General features: G+C 26.5%; 1 protein-coding gene across 1 annotated transcript; it reads left to right on the top strand.

The window, feature by feature from the left end:
- Positions 1 to 7621: 7621 nt before the first annotated feature.
- On the top strand, positions 7622 to 8047 carry LOC114125183 (zinc finger protein 22-like). The gene has a single exon (XM_027988717.2). It carries the CDS (start codon positions 7622 to 7624, stop codon positions 8045 to 8047), a length of 426 nt encoding a protein of 141 aa, XP_027844518.2.
- Positions 8048 to 18914: the final 10867 nt, after the last annotated feature.

The raw sequence follows: 18914 nt of genomic DNA, 5'->3' as shown, positions 1-18914 counted from the left end.
TATTATTTTTAGGTCTTTAAGCATAAAATACACTTTATATACCTGTTCGCATAATAATTAAAAGAAAAATAGATAAACTTTTTTTAAATCGAGTTAGTTAAATCAATACTATTTGTTTCAAATTAGCTTTAAACTTAACGAGTCAAATGTATTATTTGTAACTACCAACTAATTTCTAATCTATCAATCTTGTATTCACTTAAAAAGTTATAACACTTAGGACATAACTATTGAGTTAATTATAATTATTTCCATTAACTTTCCCATCTTTACAATTAAACATTTATTACCTACTATATACCTATCTATAATAAGTACTTATATTATTGTTACAATAAAATATGTTAATTCAGTTTAAATGCAAATAATATTTAAGTATAAAAATTGTTGCTACGAGATTTGAAATCTTCTCATAAAAAAGTATCTACTCGTTTATGTGATTAATTATTATCGTTATTGCCGCGATGATATTAAAGTCACGGAATGCCATTGGCAATAAGTAGGTACCTACATATTATTATAACGTTAATGGACACAAATTTGACACGTTATGTGCTCACGTTTTATTTGCAAGTATATACTTACCATATAATTATTATAATCTAATATCATGATTTATTCAACGCTTTACTACTGACTTACGAACTGTAGTTTTATTTTTTTCAACAGTAATTTAACTATTTTAATATACATAATATTGTAACACCAAAATAATATTGTTTAATTTTTTCTTCAATCATTTTCAAGCTATTCATCTCGAAAATAATATACATTAGTATGAGCAATTAGATTTCAATTATTTTTTAAATAGAAAATTAAATTTAAAAATTGGGTGACTTTTTAAAAAAAAAAATTAATTCATTTTAGAAACATTACCGCGACTAAAAAATGTGGAGGAAGGAGTTTAACCAAATTAAGTATTCAAACATAATACCTATAAAGATATTTCCAATCAATGAGAGCTATTTTGTTAGAATTCAAAAAATATTCATCGTAGATATTTAAATTATTTTCATCATATTCATCATATTATCATATAAGTACCTATTTTTGTTGTAATGTTGTCTTTACACATATACATTTTCGAACTATTTATACACTTGTATTAAGCAACTATTCATATTATTCCTAGAATGAGTAGTACGTCGGTATAATATTAACATACAAGTTCTATATGCGATCTATCAAATTAAAAAAAAAAATACTGATTATTTAATATCATTGTATTATGTTTTGCTGTAAACCACGGACCAGGATATAATATAGGGTGATTCTTTTATCAAACAACACTCATTATTTCAAAAAGTATAGATTTTTTTTCATATTTTTAGACACATGTTTTTCTACAACTGTATAAAATTTTAATTTTTTTCACTCTTATATTTAATATTAAAAAAATCTATCAACTTTTGATTTTCAAATGGTAACCTATATTAATATTTGCATAAATTAATAAAGCCATTTCTTTTTCAAGAAATTTTTACATTAAAACTTTTAACGTTCGTTGATCCGTAGGCGAGTTATAGCGGCTCAAAGTTGGATGGTGTTAGAAAGTTTTTATTGATGTTATACATCAGTACTAATAATTAGTCAGAACTGGGATTTTTATTTGTAAAGTCCAGTAGCTATATTAGTAATGAATTCGATATTGTCGACTCCATGGTGTAGCGGAGAGTGGTGATAATATTTGTACCTGTTACTACCTGCCATATCTTATAATATTGTTAATTGTCATAAAATAATTATAATTAATTGGACTAATACTACTACTTACTATTATAAATACTTATGAGTTTTAAACAAATTTACACTCAATAACTTCCCAATACTACCCATCTTTGAAGAGTTATATCTTATCAACGGATTAACGAAAAATTAAAATTTGAATGTGATAATTCGAAAAAAAAATAGCTTTATTACCTAATTTATGAAATTTTAAGTGTAGGTTGTGATTTGAAAATCAAAAGTTGATAGTGATTAACCTAATAAAATATATAAGAGTAAAAATATGGAAGAATTCTACAATATTCTATAACAGTATAGATCTTAAATTTTGAAAAAAAAATAATTTGAAAAAAGTCAACACTTTTTGAAATAATAAGTGTTGTTTGGTAAAAGAATCACTCTGTATGCATTTTGGTCCGTGCGGTGTAAACTATTCTAAGAAATACATATTATATGCTAATTTACCCATTTCCTTCGCTTAAAATCGTTTCTACGTATACACAAATTTATCGTAAAATTCAAATTGAAAACGTTCATTGCAGTAACCCATTTAATGTCAGAATAAATAAGTACACTCGAACCTAAAATGAACTGCTGCTTGGTTAGTGTTCCATGGTTTTTTTTCTTTAATAGTGTACCTAATACTAAATACAATATTATATTAGTAAATATTTAAGAATAATTATTGCTCTGATAGTGTGATGCCAACTGTATTCTTTGACTGCGATTTTAGGCTTTACAAAACTGTGCCATCTCCATGGCTAGTGGCGTAGACCTGGTAGACCCGGGCTTAGGCTTAGGCTTAATCTTTACATCAAAATATATTAACCTACCCAAGAAAAGGTGTCTGGCTACGCCACTGTAAATGACATAAAAGGTATAGAAATTAAAAGGATTAATACATTTTTTTTTTTATATTTCTCAAAATAAAAATTTAGTAGCTACATCACCTTTTAAGTTTAATTTATCAACATGCAACGCTGGTCGTACGATGGGTATGTAAAATATATCTTGTATGCATTATAATATAATAATATTAAAACCTATTCGTTTTTCTTGTAATTTCAATATGTATTTGCATGTACGTACAATATATATTATATATATATATATATATATATATATACTGCAATACGCCGCGGACGTGGAACTATATATAACATAAAACTCGAGGTCCCCCTCGGGCGTGATTGTTATTCGTTATACTATGTATCGTGGACATGTGTACATTAGATTATCGTCATGATCCTGTAAATAACTGTAATCGTTAAAAATAATACTACTCAAATATTATAAGTGTCTCGCGTGAATATAACGCGATGTTTTGATTACAATCTGCTATATAATGTATACGTACTACCTACATCTACGGTATAATAATATGATATTATAATATAATATATTAGATATACCTATATGGTATGTAATATGTTTGAAAACCGATTTTGTCGTATAAAAACGAGCTGGTAATCAAAATGAGCGTATCACAAAAAAAAAAAACAACCCATATACGAGTGTGTATTATATATATTATGTATTCGTATGCAATTTAAATCTCATGGCACGGACCGCACGTATCGCTGTCAAAAACTAATTGCCAAAACATATAGCACTGCAAACCGCTGCTATAATAACGCATATTTATAATAATAATATATAAATGACGGATTTATGTACTGCAATCACAGGACGTATTCGAATATTGTCTTGTATATATGATTTTTTTTTATGTACCTACTCGAATTGGTTGACTTCAGTTTTAAAAAATATAATTCACTGGAATCGCTTTCGATAGATGCCTATTATAATTCTAGTTTGATTTTCAAACGTTAAATTTTTTATAAATTAAAATTAAAAAACAGTATTATAAACACATATGATGATTAATCCAGTAAAACATAAGTTCCTCTTGACATTATAGAACAAATTAATATCTTAAATAAATTTCATAATAAGCCTATATCGATCGAGTATTTAAAAAACGTGCAGTTTTGTTCAATTGGCCGATACAGCATACATTTTTACATAAATACCTACAACAAAAATTGAATGAATTACCTAGTGTTTTAAGGAGTTCGATACCGACCGTTTCTGTCGCTGTCTAACACATGCGGAACATAAGAAATTTTTACGTGTTTTCTGCCATATACGGTAATTAGACCAACTATCCCAACATATTTTTATTTCTAATCTTTTAATATGTCTTTTTTTATTTAAAATTATAATATCAAAAATGTTGGAAAGTCGATGTCTAGTGACTTAACAAAAAATACAGATCTGTTTTCAAATTTATTATCACTTTACTAGATCAATCGGTACATTTTTCAAAAAACAAATCTACATTTCTATGTTTAAACCTTGAATTAGAAATAAAATGCGTGTATTAGAAAAAGATAGAAACAGACTTAGAGGTGTATTTATAGGTACAGGCTCTATAGACGACGTTGGAGGGCGGAAAATTTTAACGCTTTATTTTGCAGTTGGTATCTTAAGTCCCCTTAAGTATATAATTTAAATACACAAAGTTAATTCATAATTATGAATATTTTAGTATACCTAGTTACGTATTTGCTTAAACGACAGTAATCTATAAAAGTATGTTAACCAGCTACACTAAATAGTTGTTTCTGCATTTTAAAAATGTACCAATTGTCCTCAATTTTATTAAATGTATAGGTATTAGGTACTATATAATTGCCTTCAAGTTTCAACCAATTGGTACAGATTACTACCAACATATTATATACACAATTGCCGATTAGATAATGAATTCTATACTTATAATAAGTAACATACATCGTAATTTGTCGAAAAATAACTAATCATAATTACAACAAATATAATTTATACATTTTAACATCATATAGTTTACATCACATAACAACTTACACTGTGTAGGTAATTATTATTTTATAATAATATTTTATTTTTTTCATTTTTTACATACTTACTTCTCCTACTCCTGGTTTATTATTTTAATCGTGTTTATAATATAATATTAAGAACATTTATTGATGCTGTTCGAGTAACCCGTTTGAATATACCTACTTGAATTTCCTCCGAAAACTTCAAGATGCAATTCAACAGTCGACGACGATATAATAATATATAGGACTCAAGCTTTAATAAATTATAAATTCGTCGTCGTTGATTCAGTTCGAAATTGTTGACTACGAGTACTTGTATTATATTACCGCATTATAGCAAATTAAAAAAAAAAATGTATATAATAGATGTATACTCATTACTCAATATTATACATATTCTAATAACAATATCGTTATTTTTAATGATTATTATTTTTTTAACGCCACGCGCCTTATAATAATTTTACATTTAATTGAGACAAAAAAAAAAAAAAACCGTTTAAACAGTCATATTTTTTTTCATCTCCTTCCCAAAACCATGCAAGTAGGTAGGCAGTTATGTACATACATTAGGAATAGCGTGATGTATATTATAATATACGCTGCACTACTGCAATAAGAAATTTGAGACATTTTAGCCGCCGCTGCAGATATATATATATATCTATGTATAGGTACCTATACAAATTACACAAACACGAACACACACCACATACGTGCACACATTACACGTAAACAAACAAATTAAAATATATATTATACGACCGTATAAAAAAACACACACAAACATATATTATATTATATACGTGTATGAGATAATATTATATTATTCACAACCCGCACACAGAACAAGTGTGTGTGTAGCAGTATACATTATGGGTACATCATCACCACTGCTGCAGCGCCGACCGAGTCACAGCCTTCGGCCGAGCACACACACGCACACCACTGCTGCGGGTAATTTGTCCGATGCGTTTTTATGTTTTTTTTAAGTTTTTTATCCGATCGATCTAGACACACAGACGGGCGCGTGCTGTATACCTATACGCGTGTACATATATAAAATAAAATATATATACCACGTAGGTCCTAGGCACGTTTAATATAACTTATATATATATGTGTGTGTGTGTGTGTGTGTGTGTGTGTGTGTGTGTATTGTATATATTTGTATACCACACGCACGACGTCCGATTTTACAGCGATACAATCCTATTTCAAAAAAATAAAATAAAATAAAATAATAATAATATAATATATTTCATATAGAGGTGTACGTACGGGAATGTTCACGCCGCCGCAGTGACAAATGTGCATAACACGCGTATATACATAGAAAAATGTATATTATTTAAATGGGTGACGGTTGTTTTTGTATATTATTGTTGTATGTGCTGACGACGACTCAAACGAAAATAATAATGATAATAACAAACACTACACGTATAAAAACACTCTGTGAGACTGTATTACTGTATATTATAACATTACGATGCACGTGGAAACGACGAGAGAAAATTGTATTGAATTTTTTTTTTTTTTTTCAAAGACACTTCAGACATCATTCGTGGTGAACTGCGGTCTATTTCATAATGTAATACAATATAAATACAGTAGACATCGATTATACAAAAACGACATTGACACCGATAAAGAGACTAAATGTTAGTTCCGAATATTCCCACTATTTAAATGTTAAAGCCTTGCCCAAAACAGCGTAACATTTTAAAACGATTTATGTGTACGTGTGTTTAATTTTTGAATGAAACAATAATAATATTATTATTATTATCCTTATTATTTTTAATATTTGAGTCGATATATTGGTACCTTACTGTTATTAACGGGGATGTGGATTGGAGAAAAAAAATTCATTATTTTAGGATAACTGTAAATGTAAATCATACAATTTTTAGCACAAAGTTTGAATTAGATATATAAAATATACTAAATTCAATTTTGAAACTTTTAAATCTTGCAATGTTATCATTTTAACTGATAAAATCTTTTTGTCATTTTTTCATTTTTATTATTATTTTTTCGATATTTTTAAAAACAATTGTTAATAAAAACTTTATACAAACATTAAATTAATTTTTTTTTATTTATTTAATACTTACCTATCAGATAAATATTTTACACGTTCTGTAAGCACGTCGCACACGTCATTTACTTACTAAATGAATTATATCTTGAATTTAAAATATTTTGTGCTTGGTAGATTTTTAGATTTTAAATTTTAAGCGGATGAATGAATGTATTGATTTTATAATAATTAATAGTTTTTCTGTCTACATACATAATAAGTAGTTTAAATAAATGCTTCAATCATTCACTATAAGGGTGGCTTCCTTTTAGGAATTATGATTCTCAATAATTATACTTACATAATATATTATTCAGAACATTTTATACTGAATATTTTTAGATTTTTATTTAGATGCACTTTAAGGTATTTTAATTAGATTAAATCTATAGCCCTAATTGTTATTAAAATTGTTTACAAATAATGTTCATATAAAATGTGAAGGTTATAGTGAGTGTGTAATATCTTATCGTTATATTTGTCCTATTCAATATTTATAAATTATTCTTATGCTTTATGGCCATCAATAATTATAATTATTTCATTGTACGTTTCAAATTTTTAAAAAATAGATATGGTGGCTTAAACTCACATCATATCATAACAATATAATAAAAAAAAAAATTAATTAATTCATACCTATTGTATAATATTATAGGAATTTTGGTTACGTTAATAGTAAATCGTATTATAAGTTTATTGATTATCTTATAACATTAGATGGTTACAAACAATTCTGACTAAAAAATTTGGCATTGTTAATAAGTTATAACAAACAAAATACTATAAATATTAGAACAGTAATCGAAAAAAACATATATTAGTTATAACATGAAATATTAAAAATGGTGTACTTATTGTACAGCAAGACCCAAAAATATATACATTTGACAACAATACATACGGTAGAATAAAACGGGAAATAAGGCATATCAGTGATATTATGACGTGTGATAAATCGTTCACTCAAAGGAGTCATCTAACAGCATACCATCGAACACCCACGGAAGACCAGTGTGACGTTTGTGACAACTCGTTCACTGAGAAAAGTAATCTAACAACACACCATCAAAGGTACACGGAAGAGAAGCCATACCAGTGTGAAGTTTGTGGCAAATCGTTTACTCAAAACCATACACTGATAGATCACCGTCGAACGCACACGGGAGAAAAACCATACCAGTGTGACGTTTGTGGTACATCGTTTTCTCAAAGCAATAACCTGAAAGTTCATCAACGAACTCACACGGAAGAAAATCCATATCAGTGTAACGTTTGTGGAAAATCGTTTTCTCAAAGCAATAAACTGATAGATAGAACTGATAGATCATCAGCGAACGCTCACGGGAGAGAAGTCATAAGAGTATAAGACGTGCGCAATTAGAGATTCGCTATTTAGCAACAATGAACAATGTACCAAACCTTGCAATATGTACAAATGAGATAAGTCATAACAGAAAAACCGGTGAAATGGGTCATTCACACAAAGCGCGAGTTTGTGATGTAGGCGTTGTGTATTTTTTTTCTTGTAGTTATTTATTGATAATACATTTTGACTATTATTTCAATGTCCAAAACTAAAATACTGCATTGATTTTTATTTTCCATCAAAGTTATAAAAAATATTTGTTAAGTGTATGGTGAGCGTATATTGAACAAAAAAATTAAAAAGGTTTGATAGTTGATTAAAAAAGTGTTGAATGGAGCAGTTTTTATAATAATTATAATTTATCACATGATATAAATAAGATAGAGAGTTGGTTGTACTCAGCCTTTATCATTTAAAAAAGCCCTCCTAAAATTATACGGGATGACTTAAAAATAGGTACACGTGCTCTTCTGAAATCTTATATACAGTAGAATATTATAATACCTACCATGTTTTTATTCTATTTTACTATTTTAGTCAATTTTTGCTCGTTTTGGCGTTCGTGTGAATTTAGTAAATAATTGAATTCTGATTAATAAAATAAAATACTACCACATTACCCTCAAATCAATAGATTAACTTTGAGGTCTATAATATTAATTTACATTAATGTAAAGTATTTATTCCCAAGTTTAATAATTAATAATAAACACTGAATTACATAATTTTTTCACCATAGCTTATTTCTCATTTATTATCATTATGATGTAAAAAATTAAATTCCAAATTTGTTCATATTTTTTGAAAATTAAATATTTAAATGTATCCTTGAAAGAATTTTATGTTACAACTTCTTAAATGAAAATGAAAAATAGTGAAAAATCTATTTTGAATCAAAACGTAATAAAAACATTAGGTAATTTTAAATATTTTATAAATATTTTGAGACATATTTTTATGTTGTAAAATATTTTAATTTAAACTGTGATAATTATTTAATGATTTTGAAAATTCCATTGCATTCACAATATTCTGTATATGCAACGAATGTCCTTAATTTATCAATATCTATAGAAATTCGAATCCTGATTTTCGTATACACCGATCGCTTCAGACGTTCACTATTTAAAACACACAATAATAATTAAAGGTTAACACTTTATTCACCGTTTTGTCCAACAGTTTCACAGATGACCACATTGAGCGATCACCCCCTGAAGGACCACAATTTGTCTTATAACTTATATACTATTATTATTTAACCTAGTTTAAATTATGCTACATCTGCAAAAACTTACTGACTAAGCCTTAATATTGCTTACATATTTACTTAACCTGGTTAATAGTTTTAATTTTAATAATGTTTGTGTTTAAATGTTATGCATGATACAACATGATGTAAGAAAATTGATTTAAGTCTAATGATCTTAATTTTTTTTAACTTTATAACATAACACATTAGTGGTTGTAATACATCTCATGATTGTACAAACATTATCATTAAGGAACTCCTTTTAACCTTCTTGGATTAAGATTTTATAAAATACATTTACATAGCATTAAATTGTTTTAGTATGTGTGAATTCTTTCCATTAAATTTAAACATCCACATAGTATTGAAATACTTAATCGTTTAGAGACGAAACAATTATACTTTCACTTTTTACTTTTTGAAAATCTTATATACAAGTTAAAACATTAGACATTTAGTAATATTTAGACATTATTTATCGTCTATTTCAAAGTACAATTTATTGAAATACTTAAAAATATTTCTAAAATTTAAAATTTTTCCAGGGACCCGATTAAATACTCTGGTTTAAAATATGTGCCTTTAAAATTGAAACAAAATGTCCGTTTTTTATCAATTTTACGTTTGATTTGCAGACGCAGATCACTTACGCAGTAAGTAGATCAATTGACCGAATAAAATCATCGTTATGCTTTGATTTATTTAATACTTTAGATATATAAGAAAAATTAATATACATTTTAATAATAACTTATATTAATGTATTATAAGTTATATTCTCTTTTTACTTTTCGAATGCACTGTGGTATTATACCTATATTATTATTGTATGCGTAGTTCTAGGTAAACTGGTTTTTTTTAACGTTTCCGAATTATCGTTGTGTTCAACAAGTTATTTTTAATGAGCATAATAATTAAAAAATTATATTATTTATACACATTTTTATTATGTTGTTTTTCGACGTATTCGATATTTTTGCATTAAATAGGTAAAAAGCTATATGGGTATATTATGTATTATATTATAAACATTATACCTACTTCGTGTACCTATACTAAACCATATTGTAGTTTGTATTTAAAAAAACATTTTGGTGAATATTCATGTCCCTGATCCTGAATAACAATTCCTTGATTATTCAAAGTATATACATATTACATACATTATGATGTATACACTATACACACACACACACATACATACATACATTACATACATATCGCTAAATAATATGTATGTATAACATTTACATATATTATTTATACATAATAATATAATATTCGTTAAAATACAAATTATATTTAATTTCTTATAAAAAGGCTAAACCTTATAGATAAACTCTTATAGATAAATAAAACTTTAAATTATTGTAAAGTTTGTACACAATACGTTATTACTAATTATACATACATATAAAATACAATATATTTTAAAAGTATTTTAAAATGTGCTTATTTAAAATGAAAGTTAATTCGTATTACGTATCTACCACTCCTACAGTTTTTCAAATATTAAACAACAAAATAATATGCAGATTACATCGTAAATTACAGTTCATAATCTATAACGTAATTCGTAACATATAACAGTATTCCAGCATACAAACTATCAACTTAATACTTTATACGTTTTATAAGTGCAAATAAAATTGTCAATTTATAAACCGATCCATAATTCCTATATAAAAAAAAATTTAATACCAATAGGTACCTATCTCATATTCTTCAAGTAGGTACTCTAATATAGCGCCGTATTAAACATTACACATTGTTAAATATATTTAATACAATAGTTTCAGAAGTTATGCATCGTATAGGTAAAATATTATTTAGGTATGTCAATTCGCTTTTGCTAACACGTGAGAGGCCACAGGTGTGTTGTATACAATACACAGTGGCGTGGCGAAGTGAAAATACTCCAGAGGCAAGTAACATATAGCCCGAGGACCCACCTACCCCTTTACAGTAGGGTTTTTTTACTCAACCCTCCAAAACTTAAAAAATCTCAGAGGCAATTGCCTCTGAAGTTACTCTTCGCCACGCTACTGCACCGGAGTATAAATTGTGTGTGTGTGCGTGCGTTCCGTATATTTTTTTATAAACTTATATTATATCACATAGTTAATTAATGGGTAAATTTCTAAAAATTTTATACATTCGAATGGATAGCGTGGGTGGGTGAAGGAGCATTTATTACATAAATAATCCCACCGCTTATTTGAATACACAAGTGCATCGGCTAACGTGACAGATTGGAGAACCAGGGCGTTCTAACATAACATCACCACAGAGACCTATGTCGTCCTCATCATTCCTAGCAGGCTACAATTTCTATTAACTTCTATTAACATGAAGATAAAAATTTGTTTAAAGCTTTAAATTGTAAATAAAATATATATGTATATATATATATATTATATATGTTCAAATAATAACGTTATTTATCAAGTCCTATTCATTACCCTTACCTTATAAGCCCTTTGAAAATTTTGATTGAAACTACTTAGCAAAAAATATAAAATAATATACACTCATTAAGTAAATATGTTAATAATATTATTGCTCAAACAACCTTATTTAACTGGCTAATAACAAATATTAGGAACATGGCAACCTGCATTATTATTATATAAGTGAATTCAATTATTTAGCTACCTAGTCGTTAAAATAAAAATGGACATAAACAAATCTTGTTACATTACAGTAAGTTTTATAGAAGTTTTCGAGTGAAAACAATAAAAATTTATAACTATTCTTATGTTATAGATTGAAGAAGATATCGAAATCAAGAATAAAAAAAAAATGTACACAAAAATAAGAAATTTCAAAGGTAGATGTATATGGATTGAAAAGTACATATACGACAATAATTAAAACATAAATGTATGTGCAACTGCTACGGGCTTGGAAGTTTGTCTTACAGACGTACGAAATACATTTTCAGTTGTGACTTACCGGAATCCGTTGATGTTTACGATCTTCAAAATCCATATATATTATTATTGTTATTAATAATAGTATTGTAATTGAAATTAGCATTAAATTTCTTATTTCTGTGTACATTTTTTTTTTATTCTTGATTTCTGTTAATAAATTATAAAAAAAACATACATATAGGTATAATTTTTTAACTACTATACACAATCTCACTAAATGGCATGTGACAAAAATTAGGTACTTATAACTATAAAAGTTAAAATAAAAATATTAGGTATCTACCCTATGAAAAACAAGCAGATTCAAATCCAATTAATAACAATTTTTTTCTTAAGAAATAAACCCATCAATTAAGTATTTGATATTATTACATTACCCATCTATTTCGTATTTCTAGGAGGTCATTTTTATCACACAATTATTAAAAATATTATAATATACTTGTTTTTGAAAACGTCAAAATGATTAAGAAGACTATTGCGTGTACTCTCTGCTCTCTTATCGCACAGCGTCTAAAGATGCATGACAAAATCTATTTTATCATATAAAGATGCATATCAATTTTATACTTGAATGATGTTGTAGTTTTAAGTAATAACTATGCACCATATAGAACTTTTTTGTGTTTGCTGATAATAAATCGTTTTAAATTAACCTTTTTATTTACGATAAGAACGGGAGGCAATTCGTATATTTTGGGAGGCAACTACCTACTATGCGCCGGGCTACACACGATCTGTTTTATTTTTCATTTTACGTATTTCATATACATATCATATATTTTGCTGAAATCTGATCGACCATTTAGTTACAGAAGTAGTATGAAATCATTATTTTTTGATTTTTTTAGTTAATGCTTCGACTAATCGTTTAATGTCTGAATATTACTCTGAATTATTTCTATACAAGCTTACAAGCTTGTGTGGTCCATGTGCGCATTCTTCAGTTCCGTTTTACTTCTATGAACTTAATTTCAGATAACTAGATAAGTTCTTTCTATGGATAGCTCATAGCTATCTGTGTATGGTGTACTTTAAGGTTTTTATAAAAATACCAACAAATGCAGGGTGAAAATGATGCCATAACATTAAAGTCGTGAATAAATTCAATGCTAGAAAAAATTCAATACGGTACTGGTTTAAACTGGTTAGTATTTCAAATAAAATATTTTTTACTGTATACATGGAACATAATATACATATAAATATAATTAAAACAATTTAATCGATTATACAATACATGTCATGTTATGTCATTAACTTGGACTCTTTTCACCCCCCCCCCCAAGTTACGCATATGTGAGATAGGGTCATAGGGACAGGGATTGCCGAATGCCATCGCTAGCAATGATATGCCGCCGGCCCTGAATGTATGTAAAATAATAATTAATACCTAGTTTTTAAAAAACCATGACATAATTAAATAATAAACTCAAAAAACACCATTTATTAATAGAAAACCATAGTTACAACTTGAAAAAAATTTAATTTCAAGTACACTAAGTATTAGAAAACAATATACAGTGGAGTCTCGATAACTCGAATTTCAAGGGAGGCAAAAATTAATTTGACATGTATTTTTCGAGTTACAAATATCGCATTGAGTTCATACGAATTCCATAGGGACGAAAACAAATTCGAGTTATCAAGGTTTTCAAGCTTCTCTATAGATACTTGAAGGTAAACTTATGGAAAACTTAGTGTTGTATTTTTAATCCTTAGTTATAAACACAAAAAATTTTATGATTTTTCAACTTCAAATATTTCGCAAATATTCATAATTTTGACGAATTTTCGTCAAAATTTGAACTTCAAATGCTAATAAAAAAAAATTGTGCCTATGTATTCTTATAATTTTTTAATCACTATAAGAATAACATATGAGGAACTTTGTATTAAATTTTCAAGTATTTTGATAGGGCCAAAAAAATTTTATCGACACTTAAAAAATATTTTTTCAGAAAAATTGAAAATTTCAGTTGTCTATAAATAGCTCAAAAAAAGTCAAAATATTTTGAAATTTAAATCACGTAAAGAAAACGCGAATCTTAATAACTGGTAAAATTTTCAAGTATCTACGACTTATACTTTTTGAATAATAACAAATTTCAAAAATCGTTTGAGGCTAAACTGTTATTTAACGCGGTTTTTGTAAAAATTTAAATTTCAAACACTCATAAAAATTTTTTGTCTGAATCCGGTAGAGTTTTTTTTACAGATATTTGAAGAAAAATGTATGGAGAGCCTTGTACCAAATTTTCAAAACTTAGTTATAAAAGAAAAACATTTTATGATTTTTCAACTTCAAAATTACTTGCAAATTTTCGCGTTTTCGACAGATTTCGTAAAAATTTGAACTACAAACGCTTATAAAAAAAAATTGTGACTAACGATTTTTAATTTTTTTTAGCTACATTAAAAACAACTCATAAGGAACCTTGTATTAAATTTTCAAAACTTTTTGGTCATCCAAAAATTTTTTATCGACACTTTAAAAAAAATTTCTCAAAAAAATCGAAAATTTCAGTGGTCTATAAATAACTCAAAAAAAGTCAAAAATTTTTGAAAATTTAACTATATACGGATACCACTGACATTAACATTTGGTGAAAATTTCAAGTATTTTCAGTGATTAGTTTTTGAATTACAACCATAAAAAAAAATCGATTTGGTCGAAAACTGGTTTTGCGTAAAAATTGCCGTTTTCCGTCATTTTTTTTTTGTTTTTCTCGATTTTTTTGAAAAGTGTTGGAAAATGTTAACTTTTTACCTCTATAATGCACCAAAGATATTCACTTTTACATCGGAAACCACCCCCATTGTTTGAAATTGGAGCATTATTTCGACTAATTATGCTGTACACAGACACAAAAACAAAAAAAAAAAAAAAAAAAAAAAACACACACCATTGTAAAATCAATACATTCATCACTTCGTTCAGAATCTAAAATACACCTGTACGGACGACAACAACACACGACGGCGGTGTAATGCACCGGACTAATACATAAACATTACACCATACGTATTCGCGTCCTGAAATTGTATAAAATAACTGAACGACGTACAAGACATTATAATAGAGCAATACGATATTAATAATTAGAAAAACACAATTCTAACTCGATCAATTATTATAGCAATTAAATTATTATGTACTGCTATGAAAATCGCACAAACATTTTTATTTTATAGGTAGTAAAATCCGTAGAGATACCTAGTGCAATCATTGCCACGGGTAGTGCAGTAAGTGCACAAGCGAATTTTTCTCTTTCAATTTTGCAATTCTCTCAACCCAAGTTCTGAAACTATGTGCCCATCGAAAAGTTTTATGATGTACCTATAACGCTATACAGTATACAATAAATTAAATATTACTATGTGGAATTTAATGAAAAAAACGATAGCATTAACAAAAGTCACAGATTTCTATGAACTAGTTAGTATAGAAGTCTGTGACAAAAGTTTTCTATTAAAATAGATACATAATTATTAATCATTTTAAACTCCATGGTCCATGGATGATATTTTGTAACATAAACACAATGTAAAATGTAAAACATAATTTAAACGCTGATAAGTGATCAATATCAAAATAATAAACACTGCATTTAGAGTATTCAGATATATTGTAAAATAAATATATTGCCTACACTAAGCTTCATTATTGAAATCGAAATACCTATGCATTGGTTTCGGGTGAAACAAGCGAAATAAAACTATTCTATTTCCTATTGTTTTTACTTTTTTCCTTTAATAACAATTAAACCAAAATCACCTTTATACTTTATTTTAGAAGCCGCAAGAAAAACAAAACCATATATACAAAAAAAAAATAATAACTGGCTGAAATAAACTATTTTTTACAAAATTATATTTGTATATTAGGATTACTGTTTCATTATTAATATTATATCAAATAATTATCAATTTAAAATACAACACTGCAACAGCACAACATATAAATATATAATATAACTAATACCTACAATAACACTTTAACAAGTAAGACAATATAACATATAATATATCAATATATGCTATAATGATATAATATACACGAACGTATTATTTAATTTTCTATAAACAACAAATCGATATGTTATCATATTTTTTCACTATTATAACGTTATTACTAACAAGCATACTTGAGTAAGCATTAAGAATGAAAATACTCGAATAATCAATGATATAATAGTATTCCTAAAGTATATACATCAAATGCAATATTAAAATACATTAATTAATACTGTGTATCTGAAATATACAAGAATAAAAGTTGGTAAATTATCACATAGGTACTAAAAAAATTTTCAAAAAAAAAAAAAAAAAGGTGGTCAAGCGAATAACGATCTGTTGCGTACAGAAAGTATCGAATGGACCTCGGACATGGAGTAGGTTACTATAATAGGTGTGTTAAATTTAAATCCAATAATAGGTATCGTTGTATACGAAAAACGATTCTGAATTTGGATGATTTGTCAGCCTAGGGGCTAAGATATATTATATTTTCCATTGAGTGGTAAAAATGGTGGTTTATATTTTAATAAATGACCTGAATAACTATATTAACTTTCGATAATTCTTTTTTTAATTAGCCAACACTCAATTTCTTTTAAAATAATGTAAGCCAAACTTATGGAAAATTTTGTATTTAATTTTCAATTCTTAGCTACTTAAACAAAATTTTTTATACATTTTTAACTGCAAAATAACTTTCAAATATTTTTGATTTTGACGAATTTTTGTCATTATTTGAACCGCCAATAAAAAAAATTGTGCCCATGTATACCTATAATTTTCCTAACTCATGAAAAACTTTATATTGAATTTCCAAGTATTTTGACTTAGCCAAAAAATGTTATCGACGTTTATAAAAAAAACAAAGATTTCAAATGTCTTTAAATACCATTACCATTAAAGTAAGCAAAATATTTTGGAAATTAAATTATGTAAAGAAAATTCCAATCTCAATAACTGGTGAAATTATCAAGTACCTACGACTTATACTTTTTAAATAATTACAAATACTTAAAATCGTTTGTGAATAAATCGTTATCTTTACACGATTTTGTCATAATTTAATATTCAGATGTTCTAACAGTTTTTTTTCCTATAATGACACTTCAAATTTTCTTTATAGCTATTTGAAGGAAAACTTATAGAAAACTTAATGTTGAATTTTTTAACCTTAGATATAATTACAAAACATTTTATGAATTTTCAACAACAAAATTACTTGCAAATTCTCGCGATTTTGATATATTATGTAAAAAATTGAACTTTAAACACTTTAAAAAAAATTGTGATTTACTTATTTTTTCATCTACAATAAGAATAATTTATAAGAAAGCTTGTACTAAATTTCCAACATTTTTAAAAAAAATACTTAAGAAAATCGAAAATTTCCGCTGTCCGGGCAAATAGCTCAAAAAAAGCCATAATATTTTAATATTTAAATACAACTGTGTATAGATTACGCTTATATAAACATTTGGTAAAAAGTTCAAGTATTTACAGTTATTTGTTTTTGAGTTACAGCTATATAAAAAAAAATTGATTTTGTCGAAAACTGGTTTTACGTAAAAATTCTCGTTTTTCTGTCACTTTTTCGTGATTTTTCCCGATTTTTTTGAAAACTACTGGAAACTTAATACTTTTTACCACTATAATGCACCAAGGATATTCACTTTGCCATCGGAAACCACCCCTGAAATTTTAAATTGAATAATTATTTGACATATTATCGTATACACAAGCGGTTCTCAAACTGTGCTCCGCGGGCACATCTGAATTAATTACATATATTATTATTCGTTAAATTGTTAAAAGTTACATTTATATTGTATAAAGTTTGTATATTAGCAATTTATCGATCCATAATTGTTTGTAATAATTTTGGCATTTCAAAATATTCCAATTATTTTTTTAATGTTCATAAAAATATTTAGGGTTCATCTAAACGCTTAGAACTGTAGTATAAGTTTTGACATGAGTTTAAGAATTTAAAAATATTAAAAATACATAAGCACGCTTTTTAATGAAATATTTAAGTCCAAATTTTGATAAAAATTGAAAAAATCACAAACATTTGCAATTGATTTTTTATTTAAACATTTATATTATTAAACGATAATTTATACAGCTATAAAAATCTCAAACAATATTTTTATTGACATTTGAATATCTTATTTGAACGTAAATACGTAATTACGATTTCAATTATTTTTTGTAATCCGAAAATATTATTCATAGTAACTAGAAACTTTTACGTATAATATTATATTTTATATTATAAATAATAATTTTTGCTAACTGTTTAACATATATACTTAGAACCTTTATTCATACCATTCAGCGGTACCTAAGTCGATATTGACTTAAAATTAAACAACAATATTCTATTATATAATATTATATGCTGTAATAATTAAATATTATATATAACAATATAAAAATGTTATCTAAAAATTAATTCATACTATACGTCTACACTGTATTACTAATAGTAAAATAAATTATTATATTAACAATATAAATTAAAATGACGACATATTGTTATATCATAAAATAGTCTTTGCTCGGAATCGTTTTTGTATGCAATAATTTCTTATTGAATTAAAATATAACGCATATCTATCGAACGCATAATACTGATAAATTCATTGTATATTTAATT

The sequence above is a fragment of the Aphis gossypii genome, chromosome X (genome assembly GCF_020184175.1).
Source record: "Aphis gossypii isolate Hap1 chromosome X, ASM2018417v2, whole genome shotgun sequence".
NCBI classification, from domain to species: Eukaryota; Metazoa; Arthropoda; class Insecta; order Hemiptera; family Aphididae; genus Aphis; species Aphis gossypii.
This window is presented reverse-complemented; position numbering and strand designations above follow the sequence as displayed.